Below are 25,118 nucleotides of genomic sequence, written 5' to 3' on the forward strand. Positions count from 1 at the left end.
TTGGCCATGTCAATTGGGAAGCACTCCTCTGTTGTCATAGCTGCGTCTACACTGGGGGTTATGGCGACATAGCTACGTCAGTTGGGGTGTTTTTTTTTCCACACCCCTGACCGACACAGCTATGTTGATATAACTCTTTTAAGCGTAGACCAGTATTTAGTCGTGTTTTAATTAGTTCTGATATGTCTGTAACCACTTACACCTGATGCTGGTGGTAACTGTAATTGGAAGGACCCAGAATTCCAAGTGGTTTGGGAAGTTTGGCACTTGGTAACTTAATAAAACTGTATTTTGGAGTGCTGATGGAGTGGTGTGAGAGAAGCCATCCTTCCAGCTCTGTTCTGAACTGCATCGCCCGACCTTCATGTCTGAGAGCCTTGAGTGTAAGACTTCTGCAGTGTTCAGTGTGCATGTGTTAGCAGTAATTGAGCGGGCTGGAGAAAGAGGAAAATATGAGTGGATACTGGGCCGCAGTCCTACAACTGAAACCATGTGGACAGCCCCTTACACTCCTTGTGGAGCTCTGTTGGCTTCCTTATGATTTTATATGGGAACAGGAATCTGTCCACATGTTTTGAATTGGAATCTTAGTTTGTACTGTATGCTTGTGTACTGCAAAAGTGGGAGCTCCAAAACGGAGCTATATCCATAGCGTTCAGAGATTAGTCTGCCGTGCTCTAGTTTTTAACAGTTGTTGTGGTTGTGAATCCTGAATTTCTGCTGATTTAGCATTGTTCAGAACTTGATGATAGAACTGGCTGTTTGTTTTATGCTAACTTGCCTACATGATAATATGTAATGAAGCGACTAACTAGGAATTCCATATAGAAGTAATTTGTTAGAGGTGCCCTGCAAAGGATTACAAAAATTGTTGAACTTGAGTCCCTTTTCCACTAGGATATGTAGAAACTATGAGAACATTTTAATCTCTGTCTCCCCCCCGCCATCCCCCCCGCCCCCTGCTTTTTACATTTAGAAATATTAGGAGTGAAATGTCTGGTCGTTCCTGGAGGACTGCCTGGGTATGCGATAATGTATGTATTGTGTGCTCCCACACTTTATCTGAACTTGGTTGGACCTTTGACAAAATATTCCTTTGTCCAAAGTGTATTTTAGTCATTGAAGTTGAATAGGTGTTAACAAAAAGTGCAGATTTAAACAGCCTGGTTAAAATATATGTATATTTTTTCCTCTCTAAGTAGTTCAGCTTTCACTCTTAACTCAAGTGACGGTGTCATTTCACTAGTTGTCCAGTCTTCCAGGACAGATGCAAAAGAAACAAGCAGAAGCCGCCCTCCACCAACTTTCCCATCTCTTCTTACTCATCATACAGAAGCAAATAGTAACACAAACATATTACCTTCTCCCCGCCATCTACAGGTCACCATTAAATACCTTTGACCTGGCCTTACTTAGCGATATGGGCTAATGTATGGGCCCCCTCCTTTTGATATTTTGGTTTATTGATTGAGCTGTAGTTGGAAAAAAAGTAGTGTCTGGATAACTATTAGCTTTATTTTGGACCTTGAAGCAGCATGCGTGATGGGGCAGAAGTTGCTGAGCCAGCTGTTTGTGTTTGTTATAATTTATAACAAACTAAAGCTTGTACAACTCCTATCTTATTGTAAGCTTTTTAAAGGTTTAAGTTTAATCCACGTTTGCAAATGGAATTTTCAGATTTTTGAATGAATTACTTGTTAAAATGTATTCTTGCTAGGTTCTGAAACAGTTAAGTAAATGATTCAGTAGATGGAAAAAGCTCCAAAGCACTTTGTGGTCTATGTACTGCAAAGGGCCACTTCTTTCAACCCCAATTAATTTTTATTAGCAGTTTCTAAAGGCTATTGAACAAATATGGTGCAATGAAAATAGTTCTTAATTGCTTATATTGCTTTCTGGACACTGTTGGTTCTGAGTCTGTAAAGCAAATTTGAAATACAGTACCTCAAATTTGTTTTACATACTTATTACGCAACTTCCTGTCTTGAGAGACTGTTCCATAATATCCCCCAAATATACAATTCCACTCCTCTTTATTTTGAATAAAGCCATCTCTGTTATGCAACTTATTTATTCAGTTATTTGTTGGTGTTCATAATGCTGTCAAGACAGGTTTCATGGGAGTATTTCTTGATTGAACTATCCTTGTGAGTTCATGAAAAGCAAGAAAGGAATGTCTGCAATTTTCACGGAATATGTATATAGTATTGTTCACACCCGTATGGCTTAATTTAACTTCACAACATAATGTTTCATTTTTAGTATCTATATACCACATTCATCCTAACGTTTCAAGCTTTTGGTAAGTGTCTCAATCAAGTAAGTAGCTGGCAAGCTATTTAAGTACAGTAGAATTTCAGAGTTACAAACACCTTGGGCATGGGGTTGTTCGTATCTCTGAAATGTTTGTAACTCTGAACATAACGTTATGGCTCTTTCAAAAGTTTACAACTGAACATTGACTTAATACAGCTGCCATAAACATACAGCTAAGGGTAGCATAAAATCCCTCCTTCACCTGTAAGGGGTTAAGAAGCTCAAATAACCTGGTTGGCCCAACCTGATCAAAAGGACCAATAAGGGAAGAAGATCCTTTCAAATCTGTGGGGCGGGGGAGGTTTTGTTTGTGTGGTCTTTTGTTGTTCTCTCCGAGACAGAGAGAGACCAGGGCAGAAAAAAAAACCCTCTCCTAAAACCCTACCAGAAATAAGCTTCTAGATGACAAAAGTTGTAAGTAAAGCAAGGAAGTACATTAGATTATCTTTTGTTTTAGCTTGTGTATTTTCCCTGTGCTAAGCGGGAGGTTTATTCCTGTGTTTTGTAACTTTAAAGTTTTGTCTAGAGGGAAATCCTCTGTGTTTTAAATCTTACTACCCTGTAAAATTATCTTCCATCCTGATTTTACAGAAGTGCTTCTTTTACTTTTTTCTTTATTATAAAGTTCTGCTTTTAAGAACCTGATTGGTTTTTAGTGTCCAATCTGTGATCACCTTGTTTACCTATTTAGTTGGTATATGATTCTCAAGCCTCCCCAGGAAAGGGGGTGAAGGGCCTTGGGGGGATATTTTGGGGAAACAGGAACTCCAAGTGATCCCTTTCCTGAATCTTTGTCTAACTCGCTTGGTGGTAGCAGCGATACCGTCCAAGGACAAGGAAGAATTTGTGCCTTGGGGAAGTTTTTAACCTAAGCTGGTAGAATTAAGCTTAGGGGGTCTTTCATGCGGGTCCCCACATCTATGTTCAGAGTGGGGAGGGAACCCTGACAACAGCTTTGAAACTTTACTACACAGAAGAAAAATGCTGCTTTTAACCATCTTAATTTAAATGAAACAAGCACAGAAACAGTTCCTTACCTCGTCAAATCTTTTTTTTAAACTATCCCTTTTTCTGTCTCTGCTGCCTGACTGCGTACTTCCGGTTCCAAATGAGGTATGTGGTTGACCGGTCAGTTTGTAACTATGGTGTTCGTAACTCTGAAGTTCTACTGTAGGTAACTGACACTTGCAGTTTCTATAGAAAAAGCTCAATCCTGTTTAAATATATATTTTTAGTTGTATTTTATTTTATTTTATTTTTTATGGTGGAAAGAGGGTGCGCCTAAGGTAAATTTTTTCAAAGCACCTCAGTTCATCTTCAAAAATGGGGTGTTGGAAGCATATAAGCTAAATTGAAAAAAAGGTTCTCTAATTCCAGAATAAGAGTCCACATGTGGTGTCATCCCGGTATAGCTACAGCTTTGTAGTTATACTGGCATAGTTATGTGGGTACATTTCCTCATGTACACAAGTGCTAAATCACTTAGGCACTTTTGAAAAATGTCACCTTTTTCAAAGGGTCTGGGATAGGCTTTTTCAATAGAAATGAAATAAATCCTGGAACTGCATGCATCTTTGTTATTTGAAGTCGATGCTCTGCCCACATGCACGCAGTTGCAGAAATGGGGCCTGAAATTTGTAACAGAACAGGATAGGAACCAAAACTCATGTGCTACTCTGCCTACAGAACAGTTGCAGTGAAGGCACAAGTGATAGCAAATTCAGATTGTTCAGATTAATCCCTTTCCATCTGTAGTTCAGTTTGGAGGTAGATAAACTCATTGTGACTGAAGTCTATCAGTAAGGATGGCATAAAAAGTATTACGTATTGCCTCTTTGCTTCAAGAACAAGCATAATAACGATAATAATGGCTAATAATGAGTTGATGTGGGGTGCAGAGATCTATAATGGCATGAGCATTCTTTGCCATGGGCCATAAAACATTGATTATGGAACATTGATTACACATGCTGATCTACATGCTTCAAGGTAACTTGTAGACAGGCTAAAGCTTTAGAAACACTTGTTACTACCCAGGAGTGTTATCTAGTGGTAAGGTGTGTGGCTTTTTCTGTCTCTCTCTTATTTTTCTTTTAAACTCTAGGTGAAAGCCCCCCTCACCCCTAATATGTGTGTGTTAATTACATGAGTAAAATTCATTCATCTTTACACATACAAAACTGCACCTCCCCTTCCCCCCACCTTCCTGCTCTGGCCTGGCTGGTAGCATCCTGGCACCCTTTCTTTCCCTTGCCCTCATTCAGTGTCCCTGCCCCTCCATTCTTCCTCCCTCCCCAGGCCCCAGTTCTTTCCCCATTGTGAACTCTCTTCTCCCTTCCATGTTTCCTTGCTCCACATGCTCTCTCCCTCCTCTCCACAGTCCCCCTTCACTTTCCCTGTGTTCTGCCTGGGCCTTGTAGGGGGACGGGTTTAGCTGAGGGCAGTAGACCTCGTTCCCACTGGGAACAATAAGAGATGGCAGCCATCTTTACTAGGAGCAGCCTCATTTTTACCTGAAGAGGCTCGGAGAAGTGGCAGTCACCTTGGCTGAGGGCAGTATATGGCTTCCATTCCATTGAGAGCCATGGAACATAGAAGCCATTTTAAGCAAGGGGGAGGGGGGAACGTGAGGAAAGCTCCTGCTTTCTTCTGGCTGGATCTGAGTGCAGCATAGATACCCAGAACCAGGAAAAATGTAGTAATAGTGTGAGAGTTGGCAACTCTGGAGCCGGGGTCTGGTACTGGGACCCTTGGGTTCTGTTCCCAATGTGGGAGGAGAGCTGTTAGAACAAGGGGCTGCACTGTGGAGGGGCTGAGATCTATTCCCAGGCCAGTCACTGTTCTGGTGCAACTGGCGGCCTTCTAGCTGGGTGCTGGGAAATGACGGGCTGTAACATGGCAGTCTTGCCGCAGAAACCAGCAGGCCGATCTTGCTGGGGCAAGTGCCTCCTGAGCCGGGCTGAGTGCCCTCCTCCACTCCCATTGGCTTCATTGAGTCAAGGGTGCTCAGCCACAAGGCAGAATCGGGCCTCAGGGAGTGCAGGTCCTGAAAGGAAGTGTCCTTTATAGGCTTACTTGACTGTCCTGATGCTCATAGGATGGTGAGCTATATCTCGGGTCGGGGGTAGAGGAAAGATTGTGAGTGGGGGGGGGGAAAATGGGACAGCATAATAAGTTGCTGTGGCCTCGTCTACACACAAACTTGTACTCGTTTAATGAAAGGTATAGTTATAAATGATTCAGTTAACCATTGCAAGCTAGTATGTAGATGTTCTTATTTCATGTTAAGGTTTAGCTTAATCCTGTAAAGCAAACAAACAAAAAAGTTAAATCAAAGCAAGCCACTGAATTTGAAAGTAGTGTGCCCACACTAGGGGCTTGTACCATTTAACTAAAGCAGTTTGTAAACTGATCTAGTTAAATCATTTCTCAGTCTGTGTAAACAAGGCCTTAAGCAGTTTCTAAACCAATTTAGTTAAATCTGAACAACTTTTGTGTGTAGACAAGGCCTTAGTTTTAAGATTCAGGCAAACTGAGCAAATCTGCATGAAATATGATAGTTTAGATATCCAGATCGCTTGGAGAGGGAGTTCAGGGTAGAGGGAGACACTGTCCTCTTCATAGTGTGTTTTTAGATGAGGCCCAGTGATGTTTATTGAGCCTGGAGGACGAGCCCCCTGTACCACTTTACCTGTGGCAGGCTGCACCTAGCTCACTTTTTTCTGTTTGTTTAAAAGCATCATTTTAAGGTTCCTGATTGATTTCCTTCTGCTAAGCCTGTGGAAGCAAGAAACTGCAGCAGCAGTGGTGAATATCATATTACCCAGAAGAGAGAGTCTTGACTTTTTTTATTTTTGATAGGGCTGTCTACAGGATATTATTGAATAATGTTTGTACCCTCTATAAACCACTGGAATAATATGCATGTTGTCTGATGCACATCTCTCTTCCATTCTCCTCCTTAAATCTGATATTGTTTAAATGGTGTCTTCTTGTGTGTTTACATTATCAATAGAATATACTGACCTGAAAAAATGCCCCCTAATTTATGAATGCACCTTATAGATTGTGTTTATGCCTGATTCGACCTTCTTGTAGACAGCTCCTTGCTATGTAGTGGCTGCTTTCTTCTGCTACCTCCATGGAAGGTTTTATTAAAAAAAGGTTAGCTACATTCTTAAGCAAAGATTTTCCAAGAGTTTGCCTTGCACCTAATGTATCTGCCTACTTTGGAATTAGGTTTCGAATGTACCTGGGGCATAGTCTGGCAATACCAAAGTCGTTGTTAACATACTGCGTGATTATAACAAATGGGCTACATGCAAATGGTCTCTTTTCCCAATGCTTGTTTAATTAGACATGAGAGCATGACTTGTGTGTCATAGTGCTCTCTGTGTTTTGTAAAAGCATCAGCACCTCAAAAGCACAGTGCAACCGCTCTGGACTTTAGTGTTAATTGACGTATCTGTAGGAGTCTTGGAAAGTTTCCTCATATGCAAACTAGTATATTAGTAAAGGGGAAACTCTTGGACAAGCTATTTCACAATCTTTGTTTTGTAAGTACTTGACTTTGCTGTGGTTTGGGAATAGGAGCTCAGTGCTCTCAAAGGATGAGTACTTTGAACGAAGCTTTGAATGTGCACCTGGCATGTCAGAGTATAGTTGAAGGCTGGAGAAACCTGCTTGTCTGGTTGCCTTGGCTGAGTAGAAATTTTGCATATGTTGAAAGGGATAGGAGTCTTAGGAGGGATTGACACCACATTTTGGGGCAGAGCAGTTTCTTCAGAAGAGGAGAGTGAGAGAGCAGAGTCGCCTAAGTGATCCCTCTTCGCCGGATAGGAGCAGGGAGCAGAGGATGGAGAAAGGTATTTGTAGAGTCAGTTTCATCAATACTAGTAATTTTCTCCCTTGTTGAAAACACCCTTGTGAACATCAACAGAAGAACAGGAAAACCCTTGAAAAAAGATTTTTAAAAGGAAGTAAATTCCGGACACATCATCTATCAGAAACTGGGGTTTTAAAAAATTAGTCAGCTTCACAAATGTGGTGTTGACAGCGTCCCTTTAAATCTAATCTCATGCCACAGGATACCAGGCTTTATGCAGAATAGCTAAGCAGGCCTGTTTGTGCCCGTGCACATGTATTCAGTACTGTATGCTCTCAGGGACCACTTTCAGGCACACTACTGTCTTCTGTCTAGCTGATGTTGTGCCCCAGCTACAGCGAGCCCAGGTCTCTTCTTCATGCTCTGATGTTACTGCACATGGAGACATTGGAATATGCCCAGCTGAGTTTTCAAATGATAATCCCTTTGAAGCTGTATGGACTGGATGTAGATGCTATTGTGTTTTGCAAGTGAAAGAGAAACTGTTCATAAGGAGCTGGTCTATCTTGGGAACTTCCATCAGCCTAGCTATGTCTCTCAGGGGCATGAAAATTCCACACCCCTAAGAGATGTAGCTATGCCAGCCTAACCCCTAGTGCAGACAGTGCTAGGTCTAGAATTCTTACATCGACCTACCTACTGCCCCTCGGAGAGGTGGATTATGTATGCCAATGGGAGAACCCCTCCTGTCACTGAAGTGCTACAGCGGCATATATGTACCCAAGCTGAGAGATTTCTTGAAATGTCTCTCATAACTTGTCTGTTTAGTTTCATGGCCCCTGTCCTGGTCAAAAGGGAGATTAGATTTCCTTTGTAGTCTATTATGGTGCCAGTAGGAATTCATCACTTTGGGAAAATAGTGTCTGCATTTTTTGAGGGACTGGAGGCTTCGTTTAGGGTGTGGGGTGCACAAAGAGGACAATGACAATAAAAAATGACTTTTTATATAGCCTACAAATAGGGGTATCTTTTGCATAGTTAATATTCTCTCCCCCTCTAACTTTTTAACCTATCTCAGTAGGTTTTTGCAGCACTTAATAGGAAATTTCAGAATAAAGATCACAATACCCCAGAGTAAGGAATAGCTTCCAAGTACTGTTACTGATGTGATGTGTATTTGACAGATCCTATATTTATATATCATATGTTGGCGTTCCCATGTCATTCAAATGTTCTATTAGTTGTTTGAAAAAGATAAACAGCAAAAAAATACTTAGCATTCTTGTGTATATGCGTGTGTGTATATCTATATATATTAGGGCCATCAAGCAATTAAAAAATTAATCATGATTGTGTGATAAATCGCACTGTTAAAGAATAATAGAATACAATTTATTTAAATATTTTTGGATGTTTTCTACATTTTCAAATATATTGATTTCAGTGACCACACAGAATACAAAGTGTACAGTGCTCACTTTATATTATTATTTTTAATTACAAATGTTTGCGCTATAAAAATGATAAAAGAAATGGTATTTTTCAATTCCCCCATAACAAGTATTGTAGTGCAACCTCTTTACCATGAAAGTTAAACTTACAAATGTAGAATTGTGTAAAAAAACAAAACAAAACAAAAAAAAACTGCACTCAAAAATAAAGCAATGTAATCTTTAGAGCCTACAAGTCCACTCAGTCCTACTTCTTGTTCAGCCAATCACTCAGACAAACAAGTTTGTTTACATTTGCAGGAGATAATGCTGCCTCCTTCTTGTTTACAGTGTCACCTGAAAGTGAGAACTGGTGTTTGCATGGCACTGTTGTAGCTGGCCCCAAAAGATATTTATATGCCAGATGTGCTAAAGATTCATAAGTCCCTTCCTGCTTCAACCACCATTCCAGAGGACATGGTTCTGCTCGATGACGGGTTCTGCTCGATAATGATCCAAAGCAGCACGGACCAATGCAAATTCATTTTCATCATCTGAGTCAGATGCCACCAGCAGAAGGTTGATTTTCTTTTTTGGGGGTTCCGTTCTGTAGTTTCCGCATCAGAGTGTTGCTCTTTTAAGGCTTCTGAAAGCATGCTCCACACCTCATCCCTCTCAGATTTTGGAAGGCACTTCAGATTCTTAAACCTTGGGTCAAGTGCTGTAGCTATCTTTAGAAATCTCACATTGGTACCTTCTTTGCGTTTTGTCAGATCTGCAGTGAAAATATGTGATTAAAATGAACAACATGTGCCAGGTCATCAGCTGAGACTGTTATAACATGAAATATATGGCAGAATATGGGTAAAACACAGAGCAGGAGACATATAATTCTCCCCCAAGGAGTTCAGTCACAAATTTAATTAACGCATCTTTTTTTAATGAGCGTCATCAGCCTGGAAGCATGTCCTCTGGAATTGTGGTTGAAGCAGGAAGGGGCATACGAATGTTTAGCACATCTGGCATGTAAATACTTTGCAATGCCAACTACAAAAGTGCCATGCAAACACCCGTTCTCACTTTCAGGTGACATTGTAAATAAGACGCGGGCAGCATTTTGTCCCGTAAATGTAAACAAACTTGTTTGTCTTAGCAATTGGCTGAACAAGAAGTAGGACTGAGTGGACTTGTAGGCTCTAAAGTTTTACATTGTTTTGTTTTTTTGAGTGCAGTTATGTAAAAAAAAAATTCTACATATGTAAGTTGCGCTTTCATGATAAAGAGATTGCACTACAGTACTTGTGTGAGGTGAATTGAAAAAATACTATTTCTTTTGTTTATCATTTTTACAGTGCAAATATTTGTAATAAAAAATAGTAATATAAAGTGAGCACTGTACACTTTGTATTCTGTGTTGTAATTGCAATCAATTTATTTGAAAATGTAGAAAAACATCCAAAAATATTTAGTAAATTTCAATTGGTAATCTATTCTTTAACAGTGTGATTAATCGTGATAAATTTTTTTAATCACGATTAATTTTTTTAGTTAATCGTGTGAATTAACTGTGATTAATTGACAGCCCTAATATATAATATGCTTTGATGGAAGGTTACATTTGTTAATAATTACAGAGTATTTTGTGTTTAAATCTGCTCGTATTTTAGTTGACATCTGGGTGGGGTTTTCAAAAACATCTAAGTGAAAATCTCACACCTATGTATAAAGTTATATTGATGCTATAAATGGCACCATCTAAATATTTTGCTATTTCATTTATACATATCAATTATATCAGCTTATTGCCTCAAAGCGCCAGGCACCTTTGGGGCTCCATTCTGATAGATACCTGATGTCTGTCAGAGTGGAGCCTCAAAGGTGCCTGGGGCTTTGAGGCAATGGAAGTCTATCCTTCAAAGTGTCTGTAATCTTAACAATAAATAAATAAATTAAATAAATGCAAAATACAAGCATATTGATCCAGGCTTATAGTTGGAAAATGTCCAGTGAAGTAAGTGTGTGTGTGTATGTGTATGTGAGAGAGAGAGAGCAAATGTAAGGCTGTTAAAAACAGATGGGTTTATTTTTCAGCAGGTAGCAAGAACTCTGCATCTTCACCTTCTGTTTCTATTTATTTATTGGCATTTCCATGGCACTCAACGCCATAGCATAAAAGAATCTCAGCAGACTCCTGAGTTAATCCTCATAACCACTTTTGAGTTAACAAAGTATTGTTAACTCCAGTTGTACAAGTGGGGAAACTGAGGCACATCATTGTTAAAGGACTTAGCCACACACAGAGATAGTAGTAGTGCAGAAACAGAATCTATATCTCCTTACTTACTGTTCTGTGCCTTAACTTACACTTTCTTCTCTCTTCTGTCCTCCCCACGACTAAAACAAAGTGCCATCTACCCCTACCTGTGTCACCTTTGCCAGGGCTCAGTTAAGAAAATGTTCAGATACCTTCAGAAAACCCTGCATTTATACTTCGTGCCATCTGTTTGGGATTAGCTAGCATTGCACTAATGCATAAGGAATTTTTCACTTGGAATTAGACTGTGCTCTGTTGTTGGAGCAGGACCTTTTTGCTTGGAATTGAAAACAGTACTCAGAGATGATGTTTTCCATTCCACCAGCGTATGTAGTTCCAGGCTGAAATGCTTCTTACTGATGAAACCTCTGTTTCAAATGAAACTACAAATGGATGCAAGCTGCCTTAAAACTGTTTGTTCATTTTGAAAATGAGGGTTAGCTTGAACCTGTGCAACAAACCAACTCTCTTCTTGTGAACCCTGTCTTTGCAGAGTTTAAATTTGTTGGCCTAGACGTATGATTCGTGCTCTGTGGGTATGAGGATCTGATTTAAATCCCAGAAAAGCCCTTGAAGAGATTGTAAAAATTAGCTGTACCTATATATTTGTAAGCAAGGGTCATCGTGTGGCTGAGAAACCAGAGTGGAATGCAGGGGACTTGGGTTAAATTTCAGTGTCTGCTGTAGATTCCTGTGTGACCGTGGTCCATGAATAAATCACCTAACCTTTTTGGACTTCCATTTCCCCATCTGTCAAATGGGGATCACACTTCCTGGCTTGTGAGTGTGTTGTGAATATAAAATTCATTTCAATCGATGCTCAGATACCCCCATGATGGGGGCCATATTAGAACGTACAGAGAGACATTTTTAAAAAGCCAAATGTAATGAAGAAAAATCTTTCAGTGGGACCCTCTGCAGTGCTGTCTATTGAGTCTGTAAATAGAGAATCAATAGTTGTGAGAGTTGTCAGTTGTCCTCAGTTGTGTTACTATGTTCACAACATTAATTCTGAACCCTATCGATGAACACTGAAATATCAACATTAACTCCCTTTCACTGCTAATAATTTTAGCAGAAATAGTCACCTGTTTGGGATTGTGGGAAGACCTTAAGTAGAGTGTCCTCTCATCTGGTTGAAAAGGCCATGATAAGATTTCCTTCAGTCAAGACTATTCTAGAATAATTTTATGGGATGGCATTTTAAGAGGAGCCTTTTGGGAGTTAGGGTCAATTGGGAGTTCATCACATGATTCCCTTACACTCCATTGAAATCTCAGCTGTGTTAACATTTACCTTAGTTTTGACTATGCAGCCTGACCCCTGCAGGAACCTGTTTCAGCTCAGGGCTTTATGACATATTTTAAATATATTATCATAAACTTTGACATGACAGCTTTCTAGGTTTCTTTTCAGTAACATTGCTGATATTTAGAAAATACTTCGTCTCACGGAGATAACATAAACTACAGAAATGCACCAGATCGTCCTTGATCAATGCTCCTATAACCCTTCCCTTGTCGTCTTTGACAATAAAGTTGCTGTTGTCAGTGGCTTGTAGGTTATACAGTCGGTATTGTTTGTAGGGCCAATCTGCCACGTTATATTTTTGTCATCAGAATACATATTGATTGTGTAAAACCCTATTTCCAAACAGTGTTAGGAATTTATATTTTAATTGATTGGATTGTAAGTATTTTGGAAATATTTTGTTTTTCACTCTGCCCTGGTCTACACTACAGGGTTAGGTCGAATTTAGCCGTGTTAGGTCGATTTTAAAATGACTGCTTCTACACAACCAACCCCGTTCTGTCAACCTAAAGGGCTCTTAAAATCAACTTCTGTACTCCTCCTCGGCGAGGGGAGTAGCGCTAAAATCGACCTTGCTGGGTTGAATTTGGGGTAGTGCAGAGGCAATTCGATGGTATTGGTCTCTGGGAGCTATCCCAGAGTGCTCCAATGTGACTGCTCTGGACAGCACTTTGAACTGCGATGCGCTAGCCAGGTACACAGGAAAAGCCCTGGGAACTTTTGAATTTCATTTCCTGTTTGGTCAGCGTGGCGAGCTCAGCATTACAGGTGACCATGCAATCCCCCCAGAATCGCAAACGAGCTCCAGCATGGACCAAAAGGGAGACACTGGATCTGATTGCTGTATGGGGAGAAGAATCTGTGCAGGCCGAACTCCGATCAAAAAGAAGAAATGCTAATATGTATGCCAAAATCACACAGGGTATGATGGAGAGAGGCTACAACAGGGACACACAGCAGTGCCACGTGAAAGTTAAGGAGCTCAGGCAAGCCTACCAAAAGACAAAGGAGGCAAACAGTTGCTCCAGGTCAGAGCCCCATACGTGCCGCTTCTATGATCAGCTGCATGCCATTCTAGGAGGGACCCGACCACTACCCCACCACTGTCTGTGTACACCTGCAAGGGGGGACTCTTATGAAACAGGGAGGAGGATTTTGTGGATGAGGAAGAGGAGGAGGAGGAGAATCGTTCTCCCCGGCAGCCAGGAACTTTTCATCACCCTGGAACCAATACCCTTCCAAGTTAGGATCCCCGACCCTGAAGCCGGAGAAGGCACCTCTGGTGAGTGCACATTTGTAACTACAGTACAGGGTTTAAAAGCAATAGTGTTTAATGTTTGATTTGCCCTGAAGACTTGGGATGTATTTGCGGCCAGTACAGCTACTGGAAAAATTTGTTAACGTGTCTGGGGATGTAGCGGGAATCCTCCAGGGACATCTCCATGAAGCTCTCCTGGAGGTACTCTGAAAGCTTTTGCAGAAGGTTTTTGGGGAGGGCTGCCTTATTTCGTCCTCCATGGTAGGACACTTTACCACACCAAGCCAGTAGCAAGTAGTCTGGAATCATTGCAGCACCAAGCATGGCAGTGAATGGTTCTGGGTTTTGGTCGCATTCAAGCAACATTCGGTCTATATCTTTCTATGTCAGCCTCAGGAGAGTGATATCATTCATGGTCACCTGGTTGAAATAGGGGAATTTTTGTAAGGGAACAGTAAAAGGACCCTGTTCATGCTGGGCTGTTTGCACTTGGGTGAAAGGGATCATCCCGGAGAATAGCCATGTGGCAGGGGGAGGGGTGAAGGGATCATCTCAGAGAATAGCCACGCGGAGGGGTGGAGGGAGGTGTGTGCTGCACATCCACCCGAAAACCGCAGCCCCTCCTTTTAAATGTGAAACCCAACCGACATTGCTTTCTATGGGAAAGGATGGCGCTGCTGTTTGAAACCATTCCCACATGTTATGAAGGCATAAGAAGCTAACCCCGCGTACCCTTTGACTTACCATGGTTGCCTGGAAATGGAATTCGGTTGCCCAGCCATGTGTGATGTGTCACCATACCAGCAGGCGCTCAATAGAAAAGGCAAAATGTGACCTTGTACCTAAAGCACATGTGCTGTCTGCTGTGAATTGCTTGATTCACTGTGAAAGAGTCTCCCTTTTGTTCTCAGAAATGTATCATCTTAAATTTTACTCTCCCTTTTTATCCCCCCACAGGTGCAAATGTTTCTGTGCTTCCCCTATCATCTCTGTCCCTGAAGTTATCGCAGATTAGAAGGCGAAAAAAACGCACTCGCGATGACATGTTTTTGGCGCTTATGCAGTCCTCCCGCACTGATAGGGCACAGCTTAATGCATGGAGGCATTCAGTGGCAGAGGCCAGGAAAGCATTAAGTGACCACGATGAGCACAGCAGGAGGTGATGCTAAGGCTAATGGGGGAGCAAACGGACATGATGAGCTGCAGGAAAGCCAACAAGAGCACAGACCCCCACTGCATCCATTGTATAACCACCTGCCCTCCTCCCCAAGTTCTGTATCCTCCTCACCAAGACTACCAAGAACGTGGGGGGGGGGGGAAGGCAGGAGGAGAAGGCTCCGGGCACCGAGCCACTCCACTCCAGAGGATGGCCCAAGCAACAGGAGGCTGTCATTCAAACAGTTTTGATTTGTAGTGTGGCTACAATAAGCAAAGTGGCCTTGTCCTTCCCTCCTCCCCCACCCCACCCCACCCAGGCTACCTTGTCAGTTATCTCACTTTTTTTTAATTAATAAAGAAAGAATGCATGGTTTCAAAACAATAGTTACTTTATTTCCTTTGCCAGCTGTGATCAAAGGGGGGAGGGTGGTTGGCTTACAGAGAATTAAAATCAACAAAGGGGGTGGGTTTGCATCAAGGAGAAAAACACACAGCTGTCACACCATAGCCTGGCCAGTCATGAAACTGGTTTCAAAGCCTCTCTGATGTGCAGCGCGCCCAGCTGTGCTCTTCTAATCGCCCTGGTGTCTGGCTGCTCCAAATCGGCCGCCAGGTGATTTTCTTCAACCTCCCACCCCGCCATAAACATCTCCCCTTACTCTCACAGATATTATGGAGCACACAGCAAGCAGCAATAACAATGGGATTGTTGGTTGCACTGAGGTCTAACCTAGTCAGCAAACAGCACCAGCAGGCTTTTAAATGTCCAAAGGCACATTCTGCCACCATTCTGCACTTGCTCAGCCTATAGTTGAACTACTCCTTACTACTGTCCAGGCTGCCTGTGTACGGCTTCATGAGCCATGGGAGCAAGGGGTAGGCTGGGTCCCCAAGGATAACTATTGGCATTTCAACATCCCCAACGGTAATTTTCTGGTCTGGGAAGTAAGTCCCTTCTTGCAGCTGCTCGAACAGCCTGGAGTTCCTAAAAATGCGAGCGTCATGCACCTTTTCCAGCCATCCCACGTTGATGTCGGTGAAATGTCCCTTGTGATCCACCAGTGCTTGCAGCACCATTGAGAAGTACCCCTTGCAGTTTACATACTGATTGGCAAGGTGGTCTGGTGCCAAGATAGAGATATGCATTCTGTCTATTGCTCCACCACAATTAGGGAAACCCGTTGCAGCAAAACCATCCACTATGACCTGCACATTTCCCAGAGTCACTGCCCTTGATAACAGAAGGTCAGTGATTGCATTGGCTACTTTGATCACAGCAGTCGCCACAGTAGATTTGCACTCTCCAAATTGATTCCCGACTGACGGGTAGCAGTCAGGCATTGCAAGCTTCCACAGGGCTATTGCCACTCACTTCTCAACTGTCAGGGCAGCTCTCATCTTGGTATTCCTGCGCTTCAGGGTGGGGGAAAGCAACTCACAAAGTTCAAGGAAAGTGGCAGCCACTGTGAATCATCCTATACCCGCAACACTATGCGGTCCCACCAATCTGTGCTTGTTTGCGGGGCCCAGAATTGGTGTTCCAATGTATCAGCCAGCCCCACTGCCGCCATGATGTCCCAATTGCCACAGCCCGTGCTTTCAGGAATGTCTGTGTCCAGGTCCTCCTCACAATCGTCCTCGCACTGGAGTCTCTTAGCCAGGTTCTGCACATACTGCAGGATAATGCGCGAGATGTTTACAATGCTCACAACAGCAGTGGTGAGCTGAGTGGGCTCCATGCTTGCCATGCTGTGGCCTCTGCATGGGTAACCCAGGAAAACAGGCGCGAAACGATTGTCTGCCGTTGCTTTCACGGAGGGAGAGAAGGAGGGGAGACTGACGACATGTACCCAAAACCACCTGCGGCAATATTTTTGCCCCATCAGGCATTGGGAGCTTAACCCAGAATTCCAATGGGGAGCGGAGACTGTGGGAACTGTGGGATAGCTATCCACAGTGCACCACTCCGTGAGTCAATGCTAGCCACGGTATTGAGGACGCACTCCACCGATTTAATGCGCTTAGTGGGGACATACACAATCGACTGTATACAATCGATTTCTAAAGATCGACTTCTATAAAATCGACCTAATTTCGTAGTGTAGACATACTCTTCATGGAAGATATGTACCGGGGGCATCTCTAAAGAATGTGTATGGTGTTGAATGTTATAATGTGTCTAGTGAGTTTGTGGTTCCGGATTGTTAGCCCAGTAAGAAGCTGGAGATTAAGCCTCTTAAAGTAGCATTTTCCTTGAGGTTTCAGTGGTTGAGTTAGACCCGAGTCCCTCAATCTGCTGATGAGTACAGACTGTGACTGATTTGAATGGATACTAGGTAAAATTTTAATAAGTGACATAGGCTCCTAAATCCCATTGACTTTGAATGGGATTTAGATGCTTTTGAAATGTTGGCCTGCTAACTATATTGTACTTGCATGGAAATAAATGCCCCATTTACTTTAGCAGTAATACTCTAAAAGCACATGTTTTAACAAATGCAAACATTTTAAAGTACCAATACGTACAAGGAGTGTGATTCTTCAGGAAGTTATTGATTCATGTTATCTGTAATACTAATTAGATGCAATGCTCAAGCAAGTAAACCCCCAACAGAAATCGAGGCAAAATCATGAACCTTTCCTGAAATGTCTTGTCCAAAGGCGTTCCATGGCATGTAAGACATTCCCAGTTTGCACTCTGTTGGCAGATTGCTTTTATTTCTTTACATCAGTTGATTCACAACTATCTGGCTGTCTTTGCAGATCTTCTATTACTTCTGTCTTCACTGTCCCTGTCCTGTTCCTTTGGTTTATTTGTTGCATTTCCTTGTTGCATCGTGCTTGAAATTAGGTGATTAGCCCTCTAAGGCAAGGGCTGTCTCTTACTCTGTGTTTTTATGTAACATCTAGGTTCTGATCCTGATTTACAACCTCTGGGCCCTACTGTAATACGAATAATAAGTGAGAGCCAGGGAAATACATCTGCTTTGGTCATGGGGTGGGCGGGGGGAAGGGAGGGGGAGAAGAGGGGAGAGTACAAAGGGTTACAAATACCTTACAGATGAACGGTAAGCCCTTTTTTGGACATTGATCACATTTTATTTTATGTCAACAATGCAAAGGGCACAGGGTTAGGATAAAGTGAAACAGTAAGGTGAGTCAGCACACTTCAAAATCTTTATAGCCTTTTTGTGTGTAAATGTCTTTGCAGGCCATCTATATATCAAACTAAAATAGATTAATGTGCTTCCGGCTGCTTCCCATCCTCCCCTGCTTTACAAGGCACAGGGGAAACACAGTTACCTTGTGCTTTGCTTGTTATAGATATAAGCAAAATGCCAAGGGTTTCCTCTCTGTGTCCCCTGACGAGTGGATTCAAATGTATATAACCTGGTAAAAGCCTGGCTTCTTTGTAAAAATTTGTACTGATGCTGGTGCAACAGCCCATGTCACCTCTGATTTGTTCAGTTTTCAAACTGGAATTTTAAATCACCTCTGTTTTACTTTTGCTTTAGGGTTCGTTGGAGACATCTTAGGTCTCTACTGCCATTGGGGATGCTCAGCCCTTGAGAGCAAAGAAAATAAATAGAGACCTTTTGAGTTTCAGTTGTAACACTGGGGTCTCTTCTTGACTTCCTCAGCAAAAGCTTGTTCAGCAAATCACTAGGAAAAAAAATTGGGAAACCCTATGGCTTTGGCACTGTTGTCCCAATCCCTGCCAAATGTTGAGCCCACTTACATCAGGGCTGACATTGGCCAATGACTCTAAGGCTGTGTCTACACTACAGCCTATGTCGACAAAACTTACGTCGCTCAGGGGTGTGAATATTCCACTCTTCCTCCAGCAACATACGTTACACCATCATAAGCGTTCATGTGCGCAGCATTGTGTCAGCGGGAGAGCTTCTCCAGCCAACATAGCTTACGCTGCTCACGGAGACAGGGTTTTTATGCCAACGGGAGAGGTCTTGCCTTTCAGCATAGAGTATCTGCAGCAGCGCCGCTGTGTCGGTACAGTGACGCTGCTGTGGTGCTGTACGTATAGACGTACCCCAAGGAACCATCTGTGTCCAAATAATCTGAAAAAAGCATTTATTTCAGCAGGGCGTTGGTGCCCTTGAGAATGTGGTGTGAAAAGTTCAAGCCTTGCTAAAGGGAACATGAGGATCTTGTCTCTTCCACCTTACCCTCTTGACACCTCAAGTAATTAAACCAAGAAAGGTTTTTCCCTGATGTCTTCATTCTAAAGAGGCTGCTTTAATTTCATACTTGATAGTTTCAATAAGGAACTAATGGGAATGGAATTGTTGTATTGACAGCAAGAATGTGACTCTTTTAACTGTCACCTAAGGATTCGCTCCATAATTCATGGGAAGGGGTGTGTAGGAGTCTGAGCAGGGTGTGAGATGGGTTTCTTTTGTCTAGTTTGAAAAACTCCAGTTTGAATCAGCTCTTGGTCTTGGTGATATGTTTTCTGGAGCTGTTACATTGCTACAGCCTATAGTGTGGATGCAGTTATACCAGTATAGCTTATGCCCCCGTATTCCCAGTTATACCAGTATAGCTATATCGGGGTAAGCACTTTTACTCTGGTGTAAGTGTGCCCACACTGGGGGAGTTGTCCTACTACATTGGTATAATTAAGCAGTACAGCATCTGTGTGTAGAGGAGCCCTTGATCACATTCCTTCAAGTGGATGGGTGAGTGGGTGGAGGTGTGTCAAAGAGAGACTCAGTACTTCAAAGTGCTGTTGTTTACTCTTCTGTTATTCACTGAAATATACATGAAAGTAAGAGAAAAGAGAAGCTTAAATCGTAGGTGATGTTGTCAGTGGGTTTCTACTCCATGTACCAGCAGCTATAGCAGTTGTTTATGTATTAAATTAAAAAAATTAATGCTATTACATTTAAAAATAATTAAACCAGGATCCTTTTGCACTGCCATATGAAACCAATTCAACAGGGGTTTCACTCAGGAGAAATACACAGGGTATAAGCATATACTGTAGCCCCAACAAGAAGGTGTCTGACTGTAACTGGACAAAACCAGTCAAATGCAATTTGGGAAGCTTTTCTTTCCCTTGTTTCCCTGGCTAGTCCTTTCAGTAAGAGGTTTTTATTTTTTCTGGCTTTTGTATTCCTCATCACCACTCCCATGCCTTAAATGAGGCTTTTCGTGTGTGTGACATGGTCTCAGTCCTGTAATGCTGGGAAAATAAACTCCTGAGAGTTTTGGATTGTTTGTGTCATTAGAAACACAGAACTTGAGATTGGGGTAAGGAAAGGAAAAGACCTTTTTTCCTTTCCTGCTATTCAAAGTGGGTAAGGACAAGACTGGCTGGTGTTCATGGGATTGGGATTCTTAATTTAAATATGGAGTATTTGCCTCTCCATCATTGGTCTGAATCCAACCCAGGTGGTAGGGACAGACAGTTACCATTGAACTGCAGTGTGGTCTCAGTCTAGCCCCAGTGGGTAGATATGTTCTTATCAATGTGACACCCTTTTGCGGAGTTTTGACAAGAAGACCAAGAATTTGACTGATTGGGAGAATAGGGTCAGTTCTGCACTACAAACGTTTCCCAGCATAGCTCGTCACTCATGGGTGTGATTAGTTTGTGACCTCTGACCAACACAGCTGTGTAGTGTAAATGCAGCTGTACCAAAAAAACCCAGCAGTTTTGTTGGAATAGCTTATTTCACTGCGGGTGGGGGTGCATGGAATAAGGTATATCGATAAAAGTTTTTGCTGGTGTAGTCTGTGTCTACGCTAGGAGCACTTTGCTGGTATAATATACTGGCATAGCTCTACCAGCAAAGCGCTCCTAGCATAGACCTGGCCTCACTTATCTTTTCCCTAGTGATGGTTCCTCCTGGTCTGGGCTGAGTTCTGCTGAATATGGCTTGCACTTCCACGGCCTCTGCAGTACCTGTTCTGTGGTGTAAACAGATTTCAGTCTCCTGGGCTGCAAATCCAGCACTTTTCATATACCTAAAAAAATTCCCTTCCAGTTACCAAGTAAAAGGAAAGAAAAAAGAGCTGTGTGTTTCCAATAGAAATTCCACTTCTTCTATGAGTGGAGGCAGGCCAGGCCTTTGATTCTGGATCAGGGTTTAGGACCATTCCCAGATTTTCTGCCTCCAAGCCTGTAGAGAATGCAGACTTTAATCTGTTTTATCAAATAAAAAAATGTCTTAGGCAGGAACCTAGGAATGCTTTTTAATTTTATGGGTTTTTTTATATAGGTAAATTGTCAATATACATCAAATGAGACTAGCTATGTTGGAAATAGGGCAGCAAATCTTTGAGCCAACAGATGGCCTTTGGAAATTTTCTGTGGGAATTTCCCGATGCAGTTCGTGAGAACTAGCTGATAGAAAATGTACGTAATATGATCCTGCACATAGCAGTATGCCTTGGTGCATTAATATCTGGGAATATGGGTGCAGGGAAGTGACCCCGCTTTGATGACTTAATAGAAGCTGGAAAATTATGATCTTTACTGAAAAGGTCAAAATCTTGTACTAAATCAGAATTTCCTCCCCCCGGTAGATATTCCTCAGGGATCAGGAATGTCTTCTGAGCCCACATCTTCAGCTTCTGAGCAGTCCCCCACTTCTCCAGGGTCTCCACGTTCTCTCCGCCTGCCCGAAAACCGCAGAACAAGAGATCGTTCTCCATCTCCCATGCGAGGTTACCTTATCCCGAGCCCTCTTCCAACTCGTCGGACCAGGACGTTTTCAGCGTGAGTATTGGGGGAGCAACGTGGGAGGAGGGAAGGACACCTATTGACATATGACCTCTTTTAATAGTGTTCTGTGAATCTGCACAAAAAACAAGTTTAATAGAGTTATTCAAGGTATATACTAGCTTTCCTGGTATAACTCTGTCCTTGTTGGGTTTGGCTGGATGCTGCGTTTGTGGGTTGCTTGAAGCTGCCTTACAAAGTGTGTGTGTGGTTGTGGTTGTTTTTAATTAGTTAAGACCCTGATCCTCCAGTGCAGTCTGCCTTGTCCTGATCCTTCACCCTCCATGACCCACCCATCCAGTGCAGGCCCCTTAGGATTCTACCAAGACAAGGTGTATCCAGAGTGGCCTGGTGAAATAAATATTGCCGGAGTGTCTTCCCCAAAGAGGTCACAGTCTGGTCACTTTTGACTGAACGTATAACATGGGCCTGTGATAAAGAGCAAATCTGCACAATACAGCTGTGCTCCAAAGCCCACTGAAGGCAATGGGAGTCTTTCCCTTGATTTCTATTAACTTTGGATCAGGCTGTAACTGGTCCAGTAAAGGATATTACCTCACACAGCTTGTCTCTCTAATATTCTGGGACCCACACGAGTACAACTACACTGCATGTATATAATATGAAGCTGTTTTCAGCCATTGGACCCCAATCCTGGAATGAGGTCTTTATGGGAGCAGGGGTCTGTCCAAGCAGACCTCACAGTAAAATGCTACATCACTAAGACCTCAGTCTTTCAGTTTGTCTATATTTTAAGTGCTTCTGCATCTAGTTGGCTTGGTATGTTTGCAGCTGTGTTTTGCTGCTGTGTAACCCAGCTTCTCTTGTCAGAAATTAACATTACTGATTCATAGGAGAATTAAGATTGAGGTTATTTATATTAGCAGTTGTGTTCAAAGTGAGTTTAAAAAAAAACAACAGCCACACCAGAAGAGGTGAACTTAACATGATGTTAATTACAAAATACTTCAGTTGCTCTGAACCTTTATAATGGACCATTTATGGTTTTAAAAAAACCTCATGAAGTGCTTGCCCAGTTTGATGTCTGGGCTTGATGTGACCTTGAAAACTACCTAGGGTTAGACTTTTCCTATGACTAAATTATAGGCTCTAACTATCAGTCATTAATCTCCACTCCAGCTCTTAAAGACTTAGGGTGTTTGTTTTTTTTGTTTGTTTTTTTTGGTGGGTGGGGGGGAGCTCCTGCGATTCTCTAATCACTGTTAGTTGTCAGAATCTTGCTGATTTGGTAACCCTGAAAATTAAAACAGCTGTTAATTTTGATTGCCCTTTTTAAACAAAAGGAGCTCTAAGCCAGTTCAGAGTCCTAAGCTGTATGGAAAGAAAGACTGTGGTGGCAAACATCTTATTGCACTAGTTAGATCTTTTAAATTCATTTCTGATGCAGGTGACCTGAAATTCTCCACTTTCAGTTGGTTCATTACAGATTTGAGGTCTTCTCCTATAATCACTGCTGGGAGGAGTGCTTTGTTTCCCTGAATAGGCTGATTTGAAGTCAATGGATTACTCAGGGCAGTAAGTGTTATACCCAGTAATAAATACTCACAGGATCAGGCCCTTAGTTCACTTTTGGAGGTAGAAATGAAGTTATTTGTGGACACTTTTTTCAATACTGTATGTGGTTATTTAAATTTTCTGTCCAGTTTTCTGGGGCTTGTGGGTTTAAATGAGTGATTCAGGAACAGAGCAGATTTTCTTTTAAGAGATTTTTCAATTCACTCATATCTAAATAAACCCTCTGAAAGTGACCTACATTGTGAAAATTAGGGCTTGTCTAAGTGGCAATACAAATGACTTACTGGGGGTTAGCCAACTCATAATGGCATCCAGCCAGCAGCTCAGAAATGAGAGAGAATCGGCTACAGTGCGAGCAAGGGAGAGGTCAGAAGGGCTGTTGACAAACTGAAACGCTACGTTCCCACCTCCCGCCAACTTTCGACTGGGTTCCACATGGTGGCAGCAGCACAACAAACAAACAAACAAACAAACAGTACCACAGAATCAGGCACAAAGTGAAAGGGGGGGTGAAGAAGCTAATGCAGCCATGAATGGACCATGGTTCGTGTCCTGCTGCTGTGTAACTTTAACGTTATCTATTCAGCCACATGAATATGCCTCCGCTTCCTCAGGTCCCCCAGAATCCAGGTGTCTCATTCTTGGCTATTGCCTGGCATTTCCACTATTTTTTGCACAAGGCCCGCCATTTTCTGCTACAACATTATTTATTTATCTCCACACTCTCTTTCTTACAGTCCTTTACTTAGCTGAATGCAGAACTTTGGGCCCATCACTTAACCTCCCTGTGCCTTCGTGGGGAATATCTGTAATGTAGGGAGAACACTTGCCTGTGATGGCTGGGGTGCAAACATCTTGCATGGTCTTTTTTATTCTGTGTGTTTAAGTAACCATTCTAGAGAGTCACAGGTGGAGAAGAAAAAGAAAGAGAGTGTGTCGGTATAAAGATAAAGCTGAATATTGGCCAGGTGATCGTAACAATCACAGCAAAGGAAAAACCATTACAAGTGGGGAGCACAGTCAGTGAAAATGGAGTGAACTTCATTACAACCTGGTAGATCTGTAAGGTATTTAGACAGGCAGTTTGGCTGCTGGGTATCCAAATAGGCATAGCTGAGAGGACAAAATGGCTAAATCACAAAATTATCATGAGCATATTTATCCCTGTTCACTGAAGTAAATTTTTTCATGATCAGTACATCCCATGCTTTATCATACCAATTGCCTATTCAGTGACAGCTATTGTAGGTCTGGTGACAATCAGGGGAAATGGCAGATCAGCTTTTTTTCATGGGTGGATGTTATCCACACCAGTTAAGGGCCTGATCCAAAGTCCGCTGTAGTCACTGGGAGTCCTTATATTGACTTCATTGGCTCAGGCCCTATAGCAACAGTTATATAAATGTCTACGTGGGAGCCTGGGACAAGACTACTGCTCTGTGTGAATAGCCACTTCCAGAAAATCTGTACTCTAAAGCAATCCCAGTACCTGTGTTTAAAGGTGCCAGCTGCCGGACTACAGCACCAGCATAGATCTGTATTGATTTTGACCCATTTTCAAAGGCCATTGGGTGCTAGATAAGATGTGTGTAGCATATGATACTGTATGTTAAAATAGTTTGCACAGAGAGACATGTTAGTGGCGTGTGACTGAACATTTGGACTGTTGTATTCAGTGTGGATGGTATTCTCTAGCTCTGGTGTTGGTGGAAGCCCACATATAACTGAACATGAACTGCTTATTTGTGTCCCTCTCCCTATGCAGGACCGTGCGGGCCTCTGAAGGCCCTGTCTATAAAGGAGTCTGTAAATGCTTCTGTCGCTCCAAAGGCCATGGCTTCATTACTCCTGCGGATGGAGGGCCAGACATCTTTGTACACATTTCTGAGTAAGTCTTTCAAGTTGGATGTTGTAATTTACAGCTGATTGGCAATCTCCTTTCCCCTCTTTTTCCCCCCCATTACTCAGGTTATAATGGGGTCTGTGTTGTGAAACTTTAACCTCAGTGCAGAAAAATATGCAAATATTATGGAAAGTAGTAGGCTAATCTGGTTATTGAGCAATACTATAAAGTCATAGATTTTTAGGCCAGAAGGGACTATTAGATCATCTAGCCTGACCTTCTGTATGTCACAGGCCTTTACATTTCACCCAGTGTGTTCTGCATTGAGTCCAATTACTTGTGTTTGATTAAAGCATACCTTCCAGAAAGGCCAAGAGCT

General features: G+C 42.3%; 1 protein-coding gene across 1 annotated transcript in view; it reads left to right on the forward strand.

The window, feature by feature from the left end:
* Window positions 1-25,118, forward strand: part of CARHSP1 (calcium regulated heat stable protein 1) — a 56,749-nt gene that overhangs the window by 14,097 nt on the left and 17,534 nt on the right. Inside the window, exons 2-3 of the mRNA XM_074964647.1 lie at window positions 21,165-21,357; window positions 24,662-24,784. Coding sequence (XP_074820748.1) covers window positions 21,185-21,357; window positions 24,662-24,784 — 296 coding nt within the window. The 5' untranslated portion in view covers window positions 21,165-21,184. The remainder of the gene's footprint in view (window positions 1-21,164; window positions 21,358-24,661; window positions 24,785-25,118) is intronic.

Source organism: Natator depressus, chromosome 10 (genome assembly GCF_965152275.1).
Source record: "Natator depressus isolate rNatDep1 chromosome 10, rNatDep2.hap1, whole genome shotgun sequence".
Lineage (NCBI taxonomy): Eukaryota > Metazoa > Chordata > Testudines > Cheloniidae > Natator > Natator depressus.